Genomic DNA, 18,635 nt, shown 5'->3' on the forward strand with positions numbered 1-18,635 from the left:
GCTATTGGACTTTTTTTTTTTCCCAAACAACTGGCAGTATTGGTTTAATCAGCAAAAACAATAAAAAGTATTCCCATTCTGAAAATAAAACAACTATTCTAGATAGTTGCAAAGTACTATTGGCCCGCAGAGAAAAGTGATCAGGATAAAAATCACTTTCCCATAAAAACACACAGAAAAAAAAAAAAAATTCCAAGCTTGGGGAGGAGGAAACACTAGGTAGGTACATGTTTCAAAGGCCTCAAACCCAAGCTGCAAGTTCCCTCCGGTACATTGCAAAGTTTCCCCCTCTCCATTTTAGCCCTATACCCTCCAGATCAGTGGGCTTTCTGTAAATACTATTCCTACTAATAATGAAGAGGTGGCAGATTTGATATTTATTGAGCTCTTATTATTAGCCAGGCACTGTGCTAAGCACTTCATACATATTCTTTTTGTCCTTGCAGCATTACTATTCCTATTTTATAGATGAAGAAACTGAGACCCAGCTCAAAAATCCAAGCCCAGATGGTCTGACCCCAAAGCCCATGACTGTAGTCGGTGCTTTAACCATCTGTCTGGAAGCAAAGCCCTATTGGAGCTCTTGATCGTCTAAGCCCCTAGGAGATGGTTCCAGGATCTGATCTCCACAGGCCTCTTCCTTCTTCCTCTCTCACCCATGTTGACCAGTGCCTTCTAGGTACAAGGGACTGGGCCACCTTCGAGGGATCTGAAGGCAAATTTGACGTGGACTCTACTTCTCTGAGTTCACAGGGAAGAAGGAAAGAGAAGATCCAAGTTCTTAGACCAGGAGGCTGACCATGCTGGCCTTGGGGAGTGCTGTGAAGAGAGGTGAAGGCAGGGCTTCCAGGCTTCCCTGCACTGAGCATCGTAGGCAACCTTCCAGGCAGGCAACTCTCCAGGAGCTGGCCCACATGGTGGCTGGCCACTCCCGGACTCTCTCTGGGGTCTCCCACTCACATCTGCCAAGGCTGGACCTCCACGCTGTGCCATAGCAGGTCCCCCCAGGACCACAGAGGATCACTGATAGGGGTGACCTTGAGCACTTGTGTTCGTGGACAAGCATCAAGTAACTGCTGTGCTGGCCCAGAGTGTGTGAGAAGGGTCCCCAAGCCAAACAGCTCCAGCTCCAGGGTCCTCCTGGATCTTGCATGGTCACCGCTCCTACTTTCCAAGTCAGTATGTACCAGACAGAGTGTGCATTGGTGCAAGCACTTTGGAAAACAGACGGTATCTACTAAAGCTTACGTACCACGAGACCCAGCAATCCCACTTGTGCTTGCCCCGTGGGTACCAGTGCTTGCGTCCATCCTAACATATGTCTAAGAATGTCAGCAGCAGCTTTACGGATCACAGCCCAAAACTGTGACCTGTCTAAATGTCTGTCAACAGAAGGATGGCTTCACTAGCATTCGGTCACACAAGAGAATACCACACGCAACAACGAGAGACAAACTGCTTCACGCAACAAGGTCAAAAAGCTGAGTGAAATAAGACAGACACAAACAACGCATGCTGTGTGACTCTATTTATGCAGGTACAATAAGTCCGTGTGACAGAGGCCAGGAGAGTGGGATGGGTACTGACTGGGAGGGGGCATGAGGGAGCGTCCATGGTTCTGGAAATGTTCCATGCCTTGGTCTGGGTGGCGTTTATGTGGACATATGTAAAAGTTCACAATCCTGTGTATTTGAAACATGTGAATTTACTATTTTTAAGCAATACTGCAAAAAGAAGTTTAAAAAATTTTAACCACACAGAGATGACAATGAGGTCAACTTCTCTAGGCCTCCAGGTAAGAACTGGTTAGTTGCAGTGGTAGAATTATGGAGATGTGAGAGTCCGATTAAGGTTGTGTATATTGGTGTGAAAAATAATTTGGTTTGTAAAAGTCCATTTAAAATTCAAACAGATGGGGAGCCTGGGTCCCCTCCTCCCCCAGCCCCTGGCAGGAGCTTGGACTTGGCCAGTCCCAGTAGTTGCTCATATTTGAGCCATGGGAGTTGCCCCCTTACTCTGGGCACATTTCTACCCACCCCTCTGACAGGCATCCTCACCATTTACCCTGGCCACCCTTTCCAGGCGCATCTGTCTACCACAGCCTACCCCAAAGAGCCACCCTTCAGGGACTCACACCTTACTGCTGTTCCCAGAGTAGAGATAAGCCCTCTCATACTCCCCACATGGCTTCCCCACTGCCCGAAATGTCTCTTTTCAATTCTTGACTTCAGGAACTCATACTCATCCTTCAAGACATAATGCAAGAGTTCCCATTCCCACAATGCCTTTCCCGGCTCAGCTGGGTAGGCTTCTTCCCCTCACTCTTGTCTCTTCCCACTGCTCTTCGTTCGTCAGAGCACTTGCCGTGAGGAACCGCCCTTCATCTATTTATCTGACAGCCTCATTCCACTAGACTGGGAGCACCTCAGTGATCATATCTGCCATTGCCTGAGAACTTGCTATGTGCCAGGCACCAGGCTGGTGCATTACCCTGGACTCCATCCTCCCAACCCCCTGTGGAGTGAGTGCCGGTTTCATCCCCATTTTGCAGATGGGAAAACTGAGCCTTGGAGATGTTGGACAGCTTGTCCAAGTCTAAACCCTGTCTGCCTGGCATGAATGGTTTCCTTGAAGGCAGGAGTCACATCTTACTCCTCTTTTTCCAGCACTGCGTTTGGCCATGACAGGTGCCTCCCGAAAAGGGTACAAAGCTTCAGTTATACAAGATAAGTAAGTTCTGAAGATCTGCCATACCACACTGGGCCCATAGTTTATAATACAGTTTGTACACTTAAAAATTTGTCAAGAGAGTAAACCCCTTGGTTCTTACCACAGTAAGTGTTAAAAAGTCTCAAGAGAAAGGAAAGAGGGTGGGAGGAGGGGCTGCAAGTAGCAGAGGTCGTTTGGCAACAGGCACGTGTGAGCCCTGGTCACCAAATAGCAAGCCATCGTGAGCCACACCGGCCCATCAGCCTCACAGCACAGCCTCCCCTTCTGCTGCTTTTCAGAATGGGGATTCCCCAGAGCTGAGGCATCTGAGCCCAGTGGGCAGGCGACTGAGAACTCAAGACAGAGTCCCCCTACTATTCACCCCAGGGTGGAGGCAAGGAGGGAGAAGAGTACCAACGTCAGAAGCCCCATCATATTTCCTGGTTTGTCTGCAAAAGAAGAGCACAGCACCCCATGGGCAAACATCTCCCCCCCAGTGCTAAGCATTAGGAGCATCATCAACAAACATGCCCTAAATGGAGCCCATGCAGTAATTCTCTCCAGTCTGGGAAGTGCTGGACCCTGAGGCCAAAGTCCTGAGAAGCCACACTGAGCTCAAGTCTGAACCCTCTGAGCTGGAGTCTGAACCTTCAGATAAAGAGGCAAATGGATGTTCTCTTACAAGGATCAGCAGATCGGAGGCTCTGGCTCCATAGCCTGTAGGGCAGAAAGAGCGTCCCTCCGGTTTTCCACAAACAGGTGTGCATGGGACTGACAGGTCAGATACTGATGTCTCATGGTCCACATCTACCCTTGCTGGAGTCCCTGACCCCTCTCCCCAGAGAAAGAGAAGTAGGGGACACAGTACTTACCTGTGCTATGTCCCCCTTCCTCTACTGACTGCTTGATCCAGTCTCTGGCTTTGTCAATATGAAATAACTTCAGGTCCTCTTCGTCCAAGGCAATGTCTCCCCAAAAGACAGCTGGGAAGAAAAAAAAACATAAATGGGTCCATTTAAGCTGGAGATCAAGAAAAAAATGGATTTATGAATGTTTCAGAGGACATTGGACGTTGGATGGAAAACTCTAGAAATGAAAGTCCGTCCAATCAAATTTCTCCCTGAACCCAACACATAGGGCTGGCAGAGACAGAGGAATGACATGTAATAATTTTGTGTAATAAAGTCCTAGGACTGGGGTCAACCACCTTGAAGATCAAAGGCCTAGGTCTGTAAAGTATTTTTTTAATGTTTATTTATTTATTTTGAGAGAGAGAGAGAGTGAACAGTGAACAGAGAGAGAGTGAACAGAGGAATGACATGTAATAATTCTGTGTTTTAAAGTCCTAGGACTGGGGTCAACCACCTTGAAGATCAAAGGCCTAGGTCTGTAAAGTATTTTTTTAATGTTTATTTATTTATTTAGAGAGAGAGAGAGAGTGAACAGGAGTGAACAGGCAGAGAGAGAGAGAGAGAGAGAGAGAGAGAATCTCAAGCAGGCTCCACACTGTTAATGTGAGCCTGACATGGGGCTTGATCTCATGAACCATGAGATCATGACTTGAGCAGAAATCAATAGTCAGACCCTTAACCAACTGAGCCACGCAGGCACCCCCTTGAAATGACAGTCCATCTAATCAGATCTTTCCGTGAACCTAACACATGGGGCTGGTAGAGACAGAGGAATAACATATAATAATTCTGTGTATCAAAGCCACAGGGCCAGGGCCAACCACCATGAAGATCAAAGGCCTAGGTCTATAAGGTATTTTGAAAGGACACCCTGTCTTACTCTAGCTGTGAGCAGCTCTGGGCAAAACTACCACATAGAGGCAGCTGTTTCTTTCTTTGCCAGAGTCTCCAGGATATTTAAAAAAAAAAAAAAAAAAAAGCATAATGTGGTAAATGATACTACTGTTCACAATATTTGCTGCCTTTCCCTGGGGAAGATTATCTGTCTCTGTCCCATTAATGTTAGGACTGGCCACTTCACCTGCTCTGACAATTAAATGTGAGAGTAAGCTTTAAGAGTTAGTGCATGATTCACATGTCCTCTTTTCCTTTTACCAAAAGACAAGCAACATTCCAGAATGCGGTGACTCTATCACCCTGGGTTCTAGAGTAAATATGATGTGGAGCAGAGATATGGCTGATCAGGATGGATACGTGGCATGAATAAGGAGGATAAAAACTGCTATTTTTATAAGTCTCTGAGATTTGGGGCTATTTGTTACCAGAGCACAATATCTTCATCCTGACTAATACAGAAATTGCTATCAGAAGTAGTGTTCTACTGTAACAAAAATAAATTGTGTTTGGGCACAAGGCAGTGGATGTCAAGGAAACTTAATTAAGGCTGGAAGGAGGTGATGTATGTTATGCAGTGATGAGGTACCTGGTAAAAATATTGCCTGCATTAACTTGGAAGGCAGATGATAAACTGAATGAACTATGGCTTTGAGTGGAGAGATGGAGAGTCAGAATGTTAATAGCATGCTTTGGTTGCTATTAGCTGCATTTGATAAGAAAGAAAAGAGTTTTATAGAGAATTAGGCAATTTATAGTGGAATGAAAAGGAATAGGGAGAGTGCAGAAATTGAGGAAGACCCAACCTATTCTCATTACTAATCAATGAAAGGAAAACTGAGAAGGCCTTTGAGTAACAAAGGCTAATTCAAACTCAGCTTTGTGGTGTAGAGAAATGGGAACCCTCATCCATTGCTAGGTGGAATATAAGATAGTATACTACCTGTAGAAAAATCATTTGGCAATTTCCTAAAAACTTAAACATAATCTTATCAAAAGACCCAGAAATTCTACTCCTAGGGAAACTTCCCAAGAGAAATGAAAACATATGTCCACACAAAGACATAAATTCAAATGTTTATAGCAACCTTATTCATCAATGGCTCCAAACTTGAAAACAATATAAATGTCTATTGCCTGTGGAGCAGATCAACAAAAAGTGATATACATATAAAATGGAAAACTATTCAGCAATTAAAAAGAACGAACTATTGACACGTGCTACAACATGTATGAATTTCAAAAACATCTAGCTAAGTGAAAAAAGCTAGATGCAAAAGATGATTCCATTTATCCTGAATGTCTAGAAAAGGCTAATTTATAGAGTCAGAAAAGTGATCGCTAAGGTTGGGGTCAGGATGGGGACTTGACTATAAATGGGTATGAGGGAACTTTTCCAGGTGGTGGAAATGTTCCATAATTTAATGGTGGTGATGGTTGCACAACTATGAACTTACTAAAATCATTGAATTGTACACTTACAATGGGTAATTGTACAGTATGTAAATATACCTCAAGAAATTTGTGTGAGACAAAAAAAGAACTCAACTCTATAGCGAGGGCCAGTCAAGATGGTGCCCAGTACATTCTTTCAGTGTGAGAAGCATGGTTCGGTACAGGAGACCAAAACTGTGGTTCCCTCACAGAGGCCTCATAAGTGCAAGGTGCCAGCCATTACGCCGGATAGAGAGGCATGTCTAGGAAATGACTGTGGTGTGGCTATGGCATGTGGAGCTGAATCAAATAGGAAGACAACTCACATTTCAGAAAAGTATTGTGCCCAAAACGCCCACTAGTATGGCCTGCAAAAGACCTCAACTGTTTGAGATTTAAAATGACCCCTAGTGATCCTTGGGCCCCCAACCTTCTATGGGGAAGGAAGTAGGCTGAAAAAGATGTCCTCTTCAGATAGTGCAATAAGAATAACGAAACAGAAAAGACAGGCCTCCCTGAGTGGGGCCATAGAAGGCCATGGAGGAGAATGACTGGAGAACTACTCTCAGGAGGTGGGATCAAGGCCCTCCCCTGGGGAGCACACATGGGGAAGACACCTCTTTTCCTGCCACTGCATCCTATTCCATCTCAGGAACCAGAGAAGAGCAAGGCACGAAGATGTCAGTTTCAAAAACAGCAATAGTTCAGGGAACAGCAAAGAGTGCTGTGATTGATTAGTGATGTCTGCCATGGCGAGTGTGGGAGTAGCAATCATCAGGGATATATTGGCCCTTCCTGCTTTCATCTTTAGAAAGATCTTTAGGAAGAGAATCATCTTTCATCTTTCATCTTTAGGAAGAGAATCAGGGTAATACTGTTGCAGAAAATAAACCAGAAGTTTGGGTAAAAGCAACTGCTCTTCCTAGAAATTTAAAACAATAAGTTGAAAAGTGTTCCCAAATAAAATAAGATACTGTAACAACACATAAGGTCAACAATACCACTGGGTCAACAATGGATCAACAATACCACTATACAGCTGTGCAATAGAACTTTCTGCAATGGTGGAAAAGTTTTATATCTGAGCTTTTCAATAACCACATGTGGTTACTGGGCACTTGAAATGTGGCTAATGTAATTGAGGAACGGAGTTTTACATTTTATTTTATTTCAATTAATTTAAATTTAAATTGCTACATGTGGCTAATGGCTATCTTACGAATATAAATAATGTAAAATAATATTTTATATAATGATATAAATAAAATAATAAATTATATTTAAAATAGCAAAGAGCACCACATTTCTAGAAATAACCTTGACACAAAAGTGTGATACTATGTCAAGAATGTAAAATTCTACTAAAAGCTATAAAAAGTGACTGATATGAAAAGAAAGACATGCTATGTTGATTTTTTTTCAAATTAATGTGTAGGTTTATTATGCTTCAATCAAAGTCTCAATGTTTTTCTTATTATGATAAGGTGGTATTAAAGTTCATCTGCATAATTAGGTGATAACAGTCAAGAAAGAGCACTAAGGGAGGACGGGCCTCATCAGACATCAAAATATGTTTTAAAGCTACAACAACCCTGCAACATGGAATAGTCCAGAAGTGATCTATAGTCTATATAAGAAAATTCATATATAAGGAAATCTCACAAATTTGTGGAAAGAGGGGGACTAAACTATGAATTATGTATAGACAAATGGGTTAGCTATTTGAGGACCTTACACTATACACCAAAATAGATTCCCAATAAATAAAAAAAATATTGGGGTGCCTGGGTGGCTCAGTCGGTTAAGCGTCCAACTTCAGCCCATAACATGATCCTGCAGTTTGTGAGTTCGAGGCCCGTGTCGGGCTCTGTGCTGACAGCTCAGAGCCTGGAGCCTGCTTCGGACTCTGTGTCTCCCCTCTCTCTGTCCCTCTCCTGCTCATGCTCTGTCTCTCTCTCTCTCAAAAATAAACATTAAAAAATTTTTTTAATATGAAAATTTAAGAATTAAGTCAACAAGTTGGCTGAACAATAGTTAGAAGCAAATGAGCTAAGTCTATGCATTCAAAACACACAGCTTTTGAATTCTTACCAAAAGGCAAAACATGGCCCATGGCCATCTCCTAAGAGAAGCTCTCTGAGGATTCCTACCATCTGGGGAAAGTTTCCCTCACCAACTCTGGCTACTCTTAAGTGTAATCTGCAGACGAGCAGCAGCATTGTTGTCTTGGAGCTCGACAGAAATACGAGATCACAGAGTCCACACCAGACCTGCTGAATCAGAAGCTGCATGTGAACAAGATTCCCATGAACGTGTGCACACTAAAGTCTGAGAAGCACTGACCCAAGGCACCAGAGGTTGCTTCACTCAACCATGTCCCTGGGGGCACAGGCCCCCCTGCACCTCTCTTAGGCTTGTCCTGGCTATAATGAAGAGGTCAAGCAGGGTAATCTTTCACAGAAATGTTGAACTTGAATGGAGAGGCCAGAGGAAACATCTAAAATGCCCATCGGTGGAAATACCATCTACTCCAGTCCTGGCTGAGCCCACTGGAACTCCAACCTGCAATTTAGGGAGTTGTCACAAGGTGGTGGTGTTTTGTTACGAAGCTCTGGCCAGTAACTATGTCAGGAATAGATCATGAAATACAATAGGAAAAATGCTTTCCAGAAATCAAAAATAGAAATCTTTAAAGTAGTCAGATACAATTTTAAAGTTTTTATATAAGAAACTTGCAAACATAAAAGACTACTTTCGAAGAAATACTTTCTAATGATCAGTGAGTGATGTGCTGATAATTAACAATTGGCTAAGGGGAGGGGAGAGCCCTGATTTGGCGCATTTGCTGATTTCCCTGGTGTAAACACTCCCACCCTGGCTGATTTCAGAGTTACAGAACATGGAATTGGGAAAAGGAGCATACAATGGGTTCTCACAAGCTTACAGGTGAGAGCCAGCTCCGGCACACTACTGTGATGAGTATCTGTAAAGTTATATTATGCTCCCCATCTGATCCCATGTGTATGCCTGACCCTCAAGGCTGCAAAAGATGACCATGAGCCAGCCTTGCCTTGCAGGAAAAGGCTCCCATTGAGGAGTCTCACAGCATCCTGTCCTGCCTGCCTTTTCCCAACTACAACAGAAGCATTTGGCACTCTGTCTCAGGTACCAGGCCAAATGCATTCTACACATCAACCTCAAATAAAGGCCCAGAGAGGAGTTAGGATTCGGTCAAGGCCATGCAAGCAGGAAGAGGCTTCAGAGAGGTTTTAAGTTAACTGAGGCCTCCCTGATTCCCAAGTCAGAACTCTCGCCAACAAAGCCAAGTCTTCCCAAAGTTTTACATTTAAAAAAATTTTTTTTATATTTTTATTTATTTTTGGGAGAGAGGGACAGAGCATGAGCAGGGGAGGGGCAGAGAGAGAGGGAGACAGAATCCAAAGCAAGCTCCAGTCTCGGAACAGTCTCTGTCAGCACAGAGTCCAACACGGGGCTTAAACCTTCAAACTGTGAGATCATGACCTGAGCCGAAGTCGGGGGCTCCACTGACTGAGCCACCCAGGTGCCACCCAAAGTTTTAAATTCTAATAAGAAATGTTGCATTAAACAGCTTCCCTTACTGCAGGACTTCTCAGAGGCTTTACAATCCTAACAAATATCACGAGTCTCCAAGAGAAAGAGAATGCAGCCTTTCCCAATGTGGTTTGCCCTGGCATCTCTTTTGACTGAATCCTGTCCTAAGGAACACCTTTTGGAGACTGTTGCACCACTCAGCATTCCTCCAGGAATTATAGACTCTGAGGCCTAGGAGGGGCCCTACTGGTCGTCGGGTCCAACCCACCAACTGATGCCTGAATGGCCTCTTCTCACACACTTCCAGTGACACAGAACCCATGCCCTCCCAATGCATCCTCCTTTATCTTGGATCAGCCCTTTTTCTCCCAAATCTGATGTTTTAGTTCTTCTCCCAGGAGCAAGGCACTGAAAAGAAAGGGACTGATCATCCTTGAGCACCAGCCAGATGCCAAGCTCCTATGCTCCTCTAACCCTGCCAGTGGCAACTCCACCCAATACACAGCATCATTTTTCAGATGAGAAAAGCAGGCTCAGGAGGTAAGGCGATCTGCCCTGGGCCACCTCTCAAGTCCACTCTCAACTGCCATCCATCTTTGCCTCGCAATGATCCACACTGCTCAGGGAGGGAGGCCTACAGAGGAGTGACTGATGTAGTTGTGGGGGTGCAATCAGGAGAAGCCTCACAGAGGGGGTGACACTGGAGGAGCAGAAGTCTGTCGAGTGGGCAACGAGAGGAAAGGGCATGTGACCGACGGAGCAGTGTAAGCAAAGGCACTGTGGTGAGAAGCAGCAAGGCGCTGTCAGGACAGGGGCAGAAGGGGCCCCATGTGGGGGGGCCCAGTTGACGCAGGGGACCCATGTGTGTGGACCGCCAAGGACAGCAAGAACAAGGTAGAACGTGAGGCCACAGGAACCAAGGGAAGGCTCGGACACCAGGAGCAGAGCCCGGGGCGGTTAGAACACCCATGGTGTGGGAGGCCACAAGGAGTCCCTCAGTTTGGTACAGCCCCTCACAGTCCCCTGCACCTGTTGTCCCCACCACTCACCCCAGCCCCCAGCTCAGCACCTGCAGAGCATTTGCATAAATGAACAAGTGAGTGAAGGCATGCTCCTCTTTGAAGTCACAGGGGACAGCAGGGCAAGAACCGGTCAGCCCCGTGTTATGGGGGAAGTAAGACCTAGGGGAGTTAATGACCAGCCCACGTTTACAGCCTATGAGAAGTGGGTGGGGCTTGAAATCAGACCTTTTGGCTCTAAACTTGGAGCTCAGTTCACTGCCTGGCACAGGACCCAGTTTCTCAAATTGGGACTCCAGGTGGGGGCTGATCTCATGGTCAGCTCTGTTCCCAGAGGAGCTACTCGCAAGGGTGCTTGGAGGGGTCAGAGTGCAGGAGGGGACGGCCAGGGGGTCCCGAACACCCTTTCCTACCCCAGATTCTGAAAGTCTGGTTGGGGGGATCCTGGGGGTGTTAAGTGGCCCTTGGTTTGGGGGTCGCAGAGCTGGGAAGCCTGTGAGCCAGGCAGAAGCCCAGCCAGTCAGAGGGAGACCCCTTTGACTCTGCCGTCACCCTCTGTCACCAACCACACTCTCCCCAGGACTCTGTTTCCTGGCACCCAGAGAGTAGGAGGACAGGTGGGGGGCGGGGGCTGACATTGCTTGAGGATACCTCGAACTATTTCCCAGTCTATCCTGGCAACAGGCCCGACCCTGGGTCTCACACCAAAACCCACGGAGACCTTGATCTCTCCCACGAGACTGACCTCCAACAGGTACTTACCTCCACTTCTCTTCTCTCCCCTCCCCCAACCAGGCTATGGCCTCACCTTCACATCTACACTTTCAACTTGGGCCTGTGCTGAGAGGTGGTTTATATTTCAATCAGCTTCCCTCGTATGGACCTCATCACAAATATTCCACAGTAAAGCTGCATCTCAAGACACGACAGCCCAGATTAAAGCACTATGGAGCCACAGGCTTCAGCTGTACTGAGGAAGAGGGGGCGTGGATGCTGTGTGTGACATTGGACAGACAATTTTCCCCTCTGGTGGCATTTTCTTCACCCGTACAAGGAGACAGCTGAACCGGCTCAGTGCTTCCCAAGTCATGGTCCACAAACCACTTGGGTTCCAAATGTCTAAGGAGTGTCTTGCTGTGATGATCCCCAAGCTCCAACCCAGACCTGATGAAATCAGAATCTCCAGAGACAGAACCCAAGAATGTGCATTTTAAATTCATGCCCCGCCCCCACACAGGTGACTCATGCTCACCGAAGTCTGGAGACCAGTAGAGTCTGCGGCCTCTGAGGTCCTCCAGCTCTGATGTTTGATTTCCCTACAATTTCTGTTTGAGAAATAGAGGGTATCTACCCACCCAGGGCCTGCCCTTTGTCATCCCAATGACAAGCCACGAAGGAAGGATCTCGCTAGTGCTCCGTAAGGGTCGCCTAGAGAGAAGCCGAGATTTTCAGAGGAACTAAATACGACGCATTCTATAACCATCGGAATTCCCCCCGGGAAACAAGGCCAGAGGCGGAAGAACAGTTACAGGGAAATCCTACCCAGAGACACATTTAGTTCACTCCAAGTTTCCAGCAGAGGGATTGAACAGGTTTAAAGCAGTTTTCTGTGAATCTTTGTCAAGGGAGTGTATGTACAAACAAACAGGGAGGGGTATTTTTTTTTTTTTTAGTAAAAAGTTAATCGGCTTAAAGTGTGCAACTAAATAAGCAAAGCTTACATTAAAGTGACCCACAGAGAAAGGACCCCATGGAAAGAAAGTTCTAGGAAATACAATATGGCCTCTATGTTCTTTTGTAGTTTCACACTATAAATATTCATGGGGCGGTGTTAATGGGGTCCACAGCTCTATGCAACCACAATAGTTTTTTTGTTTATTCTCAGGACCATGAACTTTGAAACCATGAACCTAAATTTCAGGACTCTGCATTCAGGCGCGTTTGCAGAGCACGAGGGGAGAGGTTCGGGCTCTCGGAGGACAGAGGAGAGGAAGCGGGGCGAGATGTGAATCACGCCTCCTGGATCTTTTGGTTGAGATTAAAGAGTAAGGTCTGTTTAGTATGGGAGGCCTCCTGTCTCAGGGTCTCCAGCTGCTCCAGCCTGGGGAAATGGCCATCGCAAGGGACAGATAGCTTAGTTACTCAACATATGGCAGAAAGGAGTGGGGAGCTGGAAATATTTTAATTGGATCAGATTTGTGGCAAGTTTCACATTCTTTATAAACTAGTCTGAATCCTGGAATTCCTAAGCTGGAGAGAGTTTAAAAGTCATCTAAGCAATGTCCTTCTTTTCCTGGTGAGGGAACTGAGGTCCAGGAAGGTTAAATGATGTGCTCGAAATAGGTGCTCTTTCCCTACACCAGGGATGGCAAATATGAGACAGGCACGTGTTCCCCTCCACCCACGGCGATATCCCTAATCACGGTCCTCCTGTCTATCAAACATGGACACTGCCTCCAAGTCCATCCCAACACAGTGCTGCAGAGGGCCAGCACAAATTCATAGAAATGGCACATGAGCTGGGGCCTATGTGCCATGACACCCTACACCATGCTGGCAACGTTCATAACCTATTATTCATTTGCTCTAGCTAAGGGTTTCCTACTCAAAGCCACTTACGGTCTGAACTCAGCAGTCTGAGACTGCACACCAGAAACACAGCAAGGCCTTAGAATCCAGAGGACTCCACGTTAAAGATCAGTCAGGACCGAGGAGAGCACCACATACAGCCGGCTATGACAGAGCAACTGGGCTCTGAAAGCTGCTGATGACAACTCAAGAGAGTTCTGCCTTGGGTGACACCATCCTATTTTACAGATGAGCCAAGGGAGTCCTCCTAGTGCCTGGGCTGGTGACCGCCTTGCTCAAGGCAGATATGGCCTCCCGCCTCACCTCTTCATCTACATCACAATATGGCTGTATCAGTGCATATCAGAGCCACGCCACATCTTGGCTTTCCAAGCAGGACTCACTTGGCTTAAGAAATACCCATGCAGCTATTTCCCAGAAAGAAAGGATTACCCACTAGATTGGCAAGAGCAGGCAGGTAGGCCATACTTGCAAGGTTATCTAAGTCTTTATAGCTCAAAATAGGTCTCATCTTACGTACCATGCCCACTCAGTTGGTGATGTTTCTTTGAGCGCTGTGAGGTGACTTCTTGGACCCATAGAAAAGAGCTCCATGATCCATTAGCCATGTCTGCCTTTGGCGTGGGGGAGGAGTGGCATCAGAGTGCCACACATTGGCCATTTACATATGTATTTTTAAAGATACTAAAAGTATTCCCATCCATGTGAAAGAATATCTGCAGCAAGGCCTGAGCTGTGATTAAAATTATTCTTTCTGTACTTCCTCTCCACCCTCTCTGCCCTGCTCTGTGCCCGGGAAGGCTGATCCTATGGACTGCATCCGCCACGACCCCTGTTCTCTGGCTTCTTGTGGTACTCAAGCAGGAGGAACCCTGGCAGATGAGATGGAAGGGGAGCGAGAGACACAGGCCTTTCTTCCCATCTTTTTCCCTCCTTTGGTGCTGTCTCTCATAGCAGGTGCATCCCTCGGCCACTTCCCCTCCTGCTCGGTTCCAGCTCCAACAGCACTGCTCCTTCCCTGTCCCTTCAGCCACAGGGGTGGCTTACTCGCCTCTGGGTGCCTCATGCTTTTCTTTGTTCCTTAACCCTGCCTCCGTAAGTAGTCTCTTCATGAAGGTCTCTTCACTCGAAACATCTAGGGTAAAGTCTGTTTCCTGCTGGGACCCTGCCTCACATCGCTGTGCTAAGAAAATCCTTCCGTTATGTTATTTCCATAGCTAAACAGGACAGTGGCATTCAGACTAGTAAGGTGATTGGCTACTTTGGCCTAAGAGAACACTTTTCACCGCTTAATTCCAGCAGAATGTGACCCACTGCTGTCTCACACTTGCTATGTTCCCACAGCCTGAGCTCACAGGCCTCCACTCAGTATTGGAGAGAAGGGTGCAGTTTAGGTCCTTAAAGCCAGAGCTTCTTGGGCTATAATTTTGTATCTTATGTGCCTGATTCCAGGACCAGGCATATCTCATAAGCCCTAATATCTCCACTGTGGAATGATCTTGCATAGAGCCACAAGTTACCAGCACAATTATGCAGGATTCATTCTGAAGACAAAGGCCCCCTGGAGACCCCAAGTAGTGCAGAGATTGGAAAGAAAGATACGCTGGGCAGAGGGTAGAGAGACCTGGCACCCACCTCCAGGCCACAGCTGCCGGTAGCTGTCCGTGTGACCTTGGACAAGTTACTGCCCCTCCCAGGCCCTCAGGGTTCTCACAGGAAACGTGAAAAACTTAGAATAAATAATCCCAATGGTTCCTTCCAGTTCTAACATTCTACCAGATTTTACTCTAAGAACTTACCTTGTGTATCTGGCTAATGTTCAATAATGGAAATGAACTTATCATCATTTTGACTAAATTTTCTTCATAAAGGTCTAGCAAGTTTAGTCTATCATTGCAGAAATTGCTTATTGTCCACCAATACCTTCTCTCACTTCTTCCATAATAATGGAACCTCTGATTTTCAGTTCCAGGCCTTCCAGAAGAAATATCCCCCAGACTCCATATAGCTATCTGTGGCCCCGTGACCAATAAGATAAAGCCAAAGTGGCAAATGGCGTCTCCTGGGAAACTTTTTCTCCTACATCCTTTGTGCCTTTTTCTTTTCCGTGTCTTCCATGTCTAGACTGTGTGTGTGATGGTTTGAGCTCTGGCTACCACCTTGGGCCAGGAGGACAAGGCCTCAACCTCGGAAAAATGGACGGGCAAGTTGTAAAAAGACTGCATCCTGGAGCATTTTCTGGAGCAGAGGCCATATTGGCCCTGCACTGCGGAACCTCCAGACTTTGATGCGACGAAGAAACTTCTGGCTTGTTTAACCAGTGTTCCAGCTACCAATATATTGTTTCTCAGCTGTAAATCTACCCTTTCTTCTCATGCTTTGTGATACTGGAGTTGCACCCTGGAAACATTCCTCCTTTGCCAGCTGGCACGACAATCGGCTTTATCAGTAGAGGGCACTAGAGGGATAGAGCAAGAGGAAGGGATTTTTCTTCCTAGGCCAGTGGTCTCATCTTTCTTGTTCCTATGGAGTGGTTGTCAGTGGTGTTCAGGAGACTCACTCATGCCCACCCTTCAGAGTTTTGCCCGAACTCCAATGGGCGATTCCTCACTCATCAGTCTTTTCTTGTGGCACCTCAGTGAATTTCTCCAACCTCCACTGGACCAGGGCCACATTCTCTCCTATGAAATTACACATTTTGTCTGGGTGAGTGGGTGGGGGTGCACTTTCTCTGAAGTTTACTCCTAGTAATTACTCCCCACGTCTGCTGGTTCTGTTTTCCTTAGAATTCTCCAGTAACCACTTCCCTTTTGCTAGTTCATAATCCTTTATATTAAATTTTTGAATTACTTCTCAAATGACTGGTATGATTTTAGTCTCCCAACTGGACCTTGATGGACACAGCCAATTAATGTTGGGTCCACTACTAGCAAATTCAAAAGCTTAGATGGTACAGCCATGCAAACATCACCACGGACAAAGGGAATGATATGGTACAGAATAAACTTTCTGCTTTTTACAAATCTTCTCCCCCCAAATTATTTGTGACAAACATGACAGATAAAAGGTTGAAATTCCTAAAATTTAAGTTTCTACAAAATGCTAAAAAAATGACCATCCAATTAGCAAAATGAGCATGAATAAAAGAAAAAAAAACTCAGAAGAGGAAAAAAAACAGGAAATAAACACAGCATAAACAAGAAATGCACATAACAAAAGAAATGCAAACGGCCAAAATCAATTGTTAAAGGTTCAACATCATTTGAAAAGGAAATATAATTAACAATATAAACACAAATTGGAGAAATGCAAATCATTTTCTTATCAAACCAGCAAAGATTTTTAAAGATTTAAAACTAGAATACAGAAAGTTAACCTTAGTGGAAGTTCAAAGGAATTTAAAAAAAACCTTAACGGGCAATTTGAAAAGAAGAATCAGAAGCTCTAAAAGCATCTACAGTTTCGCCTCGGCAATTCTACACGTAGGGATTTTTTTTTTTTTTTTTCCTAAAGAAATCATGTTAGGAGCGCCTTGGTGGCTCAGTCAGTTGAGCGCCCGACTTCGGCTCAGGTCATGATCTCACGGTTTGTGGGTTTGAGCCTCGCATCGAGCTCTGTGCTGACAGCTTGGAGTTGGAGCCCGCTTCAGATTCTGTGTCTCCGTCTTTCTCTGTCCCTCCCCTGCTCACATTCTGTCTCTCAAAAATGAATAAATGTTAAAAAAACATTAAAAAAAAGAAATCACGTTAAATGTACATAAAAATCTAGCAACAAGGATGACTCCAGCATCACTGTTTATAAAAGCAGAAGAAAAGATTGGGGAAAATCTCTATGTCCAACAAAAGGGGATTGACAAAACAAATTATGATGCATCTATACAGTGATGTACAGAACAATTTAAATTGACATGTATTACAGAAGCAGCTTTATTATCATGGAAAGAAGTTCATGGTGCTAGGTGAAAATGAAATACCAGCAGGTTCAAAGCAGTATGTACAGCATTTAAAGAAAAAACATTATAAACATGTATGAGAATTTCTTTGGAAGAATATACAATAAAAGGTTAACAATTACTTCCAGGCCATGGAATTACCGGAAATTTTTACTCTTGCTTGCTCCTTATATTTTCTAAATGTTCTCCAGTGGATGTGTATTAGCTGTGTAATTAAGAAAACTGTTTTACGTTAAAAAAAAAAAAAACAACAAACTCCCTTTCCTGCGCATCTCAAGGATACCCCAATGTTTACTGAGCATGCCTTGATGAACTCATTCATGTGTCAACTCTGATTTTGAGATGCAGCTCAGCTTGGGGCTTCTCCCACACACAGATCTATGATCTCCCTCCCATCTTCCCTTCCTTTTCATTCCTGAGGTCACGGCCCAAGTCCGGTCCTTATGCTCCTAGGCCTAGAGCTCCTGATTGTCCTCCTACTTCCTGCTTCTACAGACCCTAAGCATATATGTCTTCACTGTAAGAGTGCTCTGCTCGAAAAACATCAATAGCTCCCCATTTTTAAAGGGACATGCTTCAAATGTCTCAGTTTGATATTCACTGTTCCAAGCTTCTTTCAGTCTTATCTCTACTGCTCTGAAAAGCAAACCAGAATAATCACCCAGCTCCAGATACATCAAAAGCATTCCTGTTGCCTCACCAGGACTCAAGTTGTTCTACCTTATGTGCCCTCCCCTGCACCCACCTCCTTCAAATCCCATCTATCCTTCTAGGCTTACTAGGAGGAAGCCTTCCTTGATTTTTTTTTTTTTTTTATGGTGATTGCTACCTTTTCCAAATCCCTATGGTATCTCATTTGCTCAGATTCTCATTTGGCAAATACTGCTTGAGCACCCACCATGTGCCAGGCACTGCGCTGATGACCTGGAAATCAAAGGAGTCTAGTTTCTATGCCTTAGAGCTCATTGTCTCATATGGAGATAGACAAGGAGCAAATAATCACACCAATGACTATACCCAGTAACAGATGGTAAAAGGTACCATGTAGGGAACCAAAGGTGATGAGAGATTTAAGAGATGAGATCTGATCGAGATCAGGGCCTGGGAAGCCCTTGGAGGGTCAGGGATGGGGGGAATGATACGTAAGCTGAGGGTCGTAAGCAGATCTGATTTTGTAAACATGATCAAACAGGGGTTTCAAAAAGACCACTCTGCCTACAATGTGGAAAAGAGACTGCAGGAAGGAAGCTGGGCAGCAGGGGCATGGGTTCAGGCACTGTCGCAACAGCCCAGCTGGAAGCCCACCTTAGACCAGAAGGTGGCAATGGAGATGGGAGGGACGTGTATCAGCAGGGCTTGGGTTGGGCTGCATGAGAGAGGAGGGGAAAGACAGGCATCCAGGATGGTGCCAGAGCTTCTGGGTGAAGCACTTGGGTGGACTCTGGTACCACATGGTACCTGCCTCCAGGGGGCTCAGCCCCAGGGAGCAATGTGAGCCCAGGGTGAGAGGATGGGAAACCAGCACCAGCTCCATGGGGAGAACTGACCCAGGGA

General features: G+C 45.5%; 1 protein-coding gene across 1 annotated transcript in view; it reads right to left on the bottom strand.

The window, feature by feature from the left end:
* The window catches only part of TLL2 (tolloid like 2), a 121,665-nt gene that overhangs the window by 92,880 nt on the left and 10,150 nt on the right, over window positions 1-18,635 (bottom strand). Inside the window, exon 2 of the mRNA XM_047826440.1 lies at window positions 3,582-3,692. Within this exon, the coding sequence (XP_047682396.1) occupies window positions 3,582-3,692 (111 nt within the window). The remainder of the gene's footprint in view (window positions 1-3,581; window positions 3,693-18,635) is intronic.

The sequence above is a fragment of the Prionailurus viverrinus genome, chromosome D2 (genome assembly GCF_022837055.1).
Source record: "Prionailurus viverrinus isolate Anna chromosome D2, UM_Priviv_1.0, whole genome shotgun sequence".
In the NCBI taxonomy this organism is placed as follows: Eukaryota; Metazoa; Chordata; class Mammalia; order Carnivora; family Felidae; genus Prionailurus; species Prionailurus viverrinus.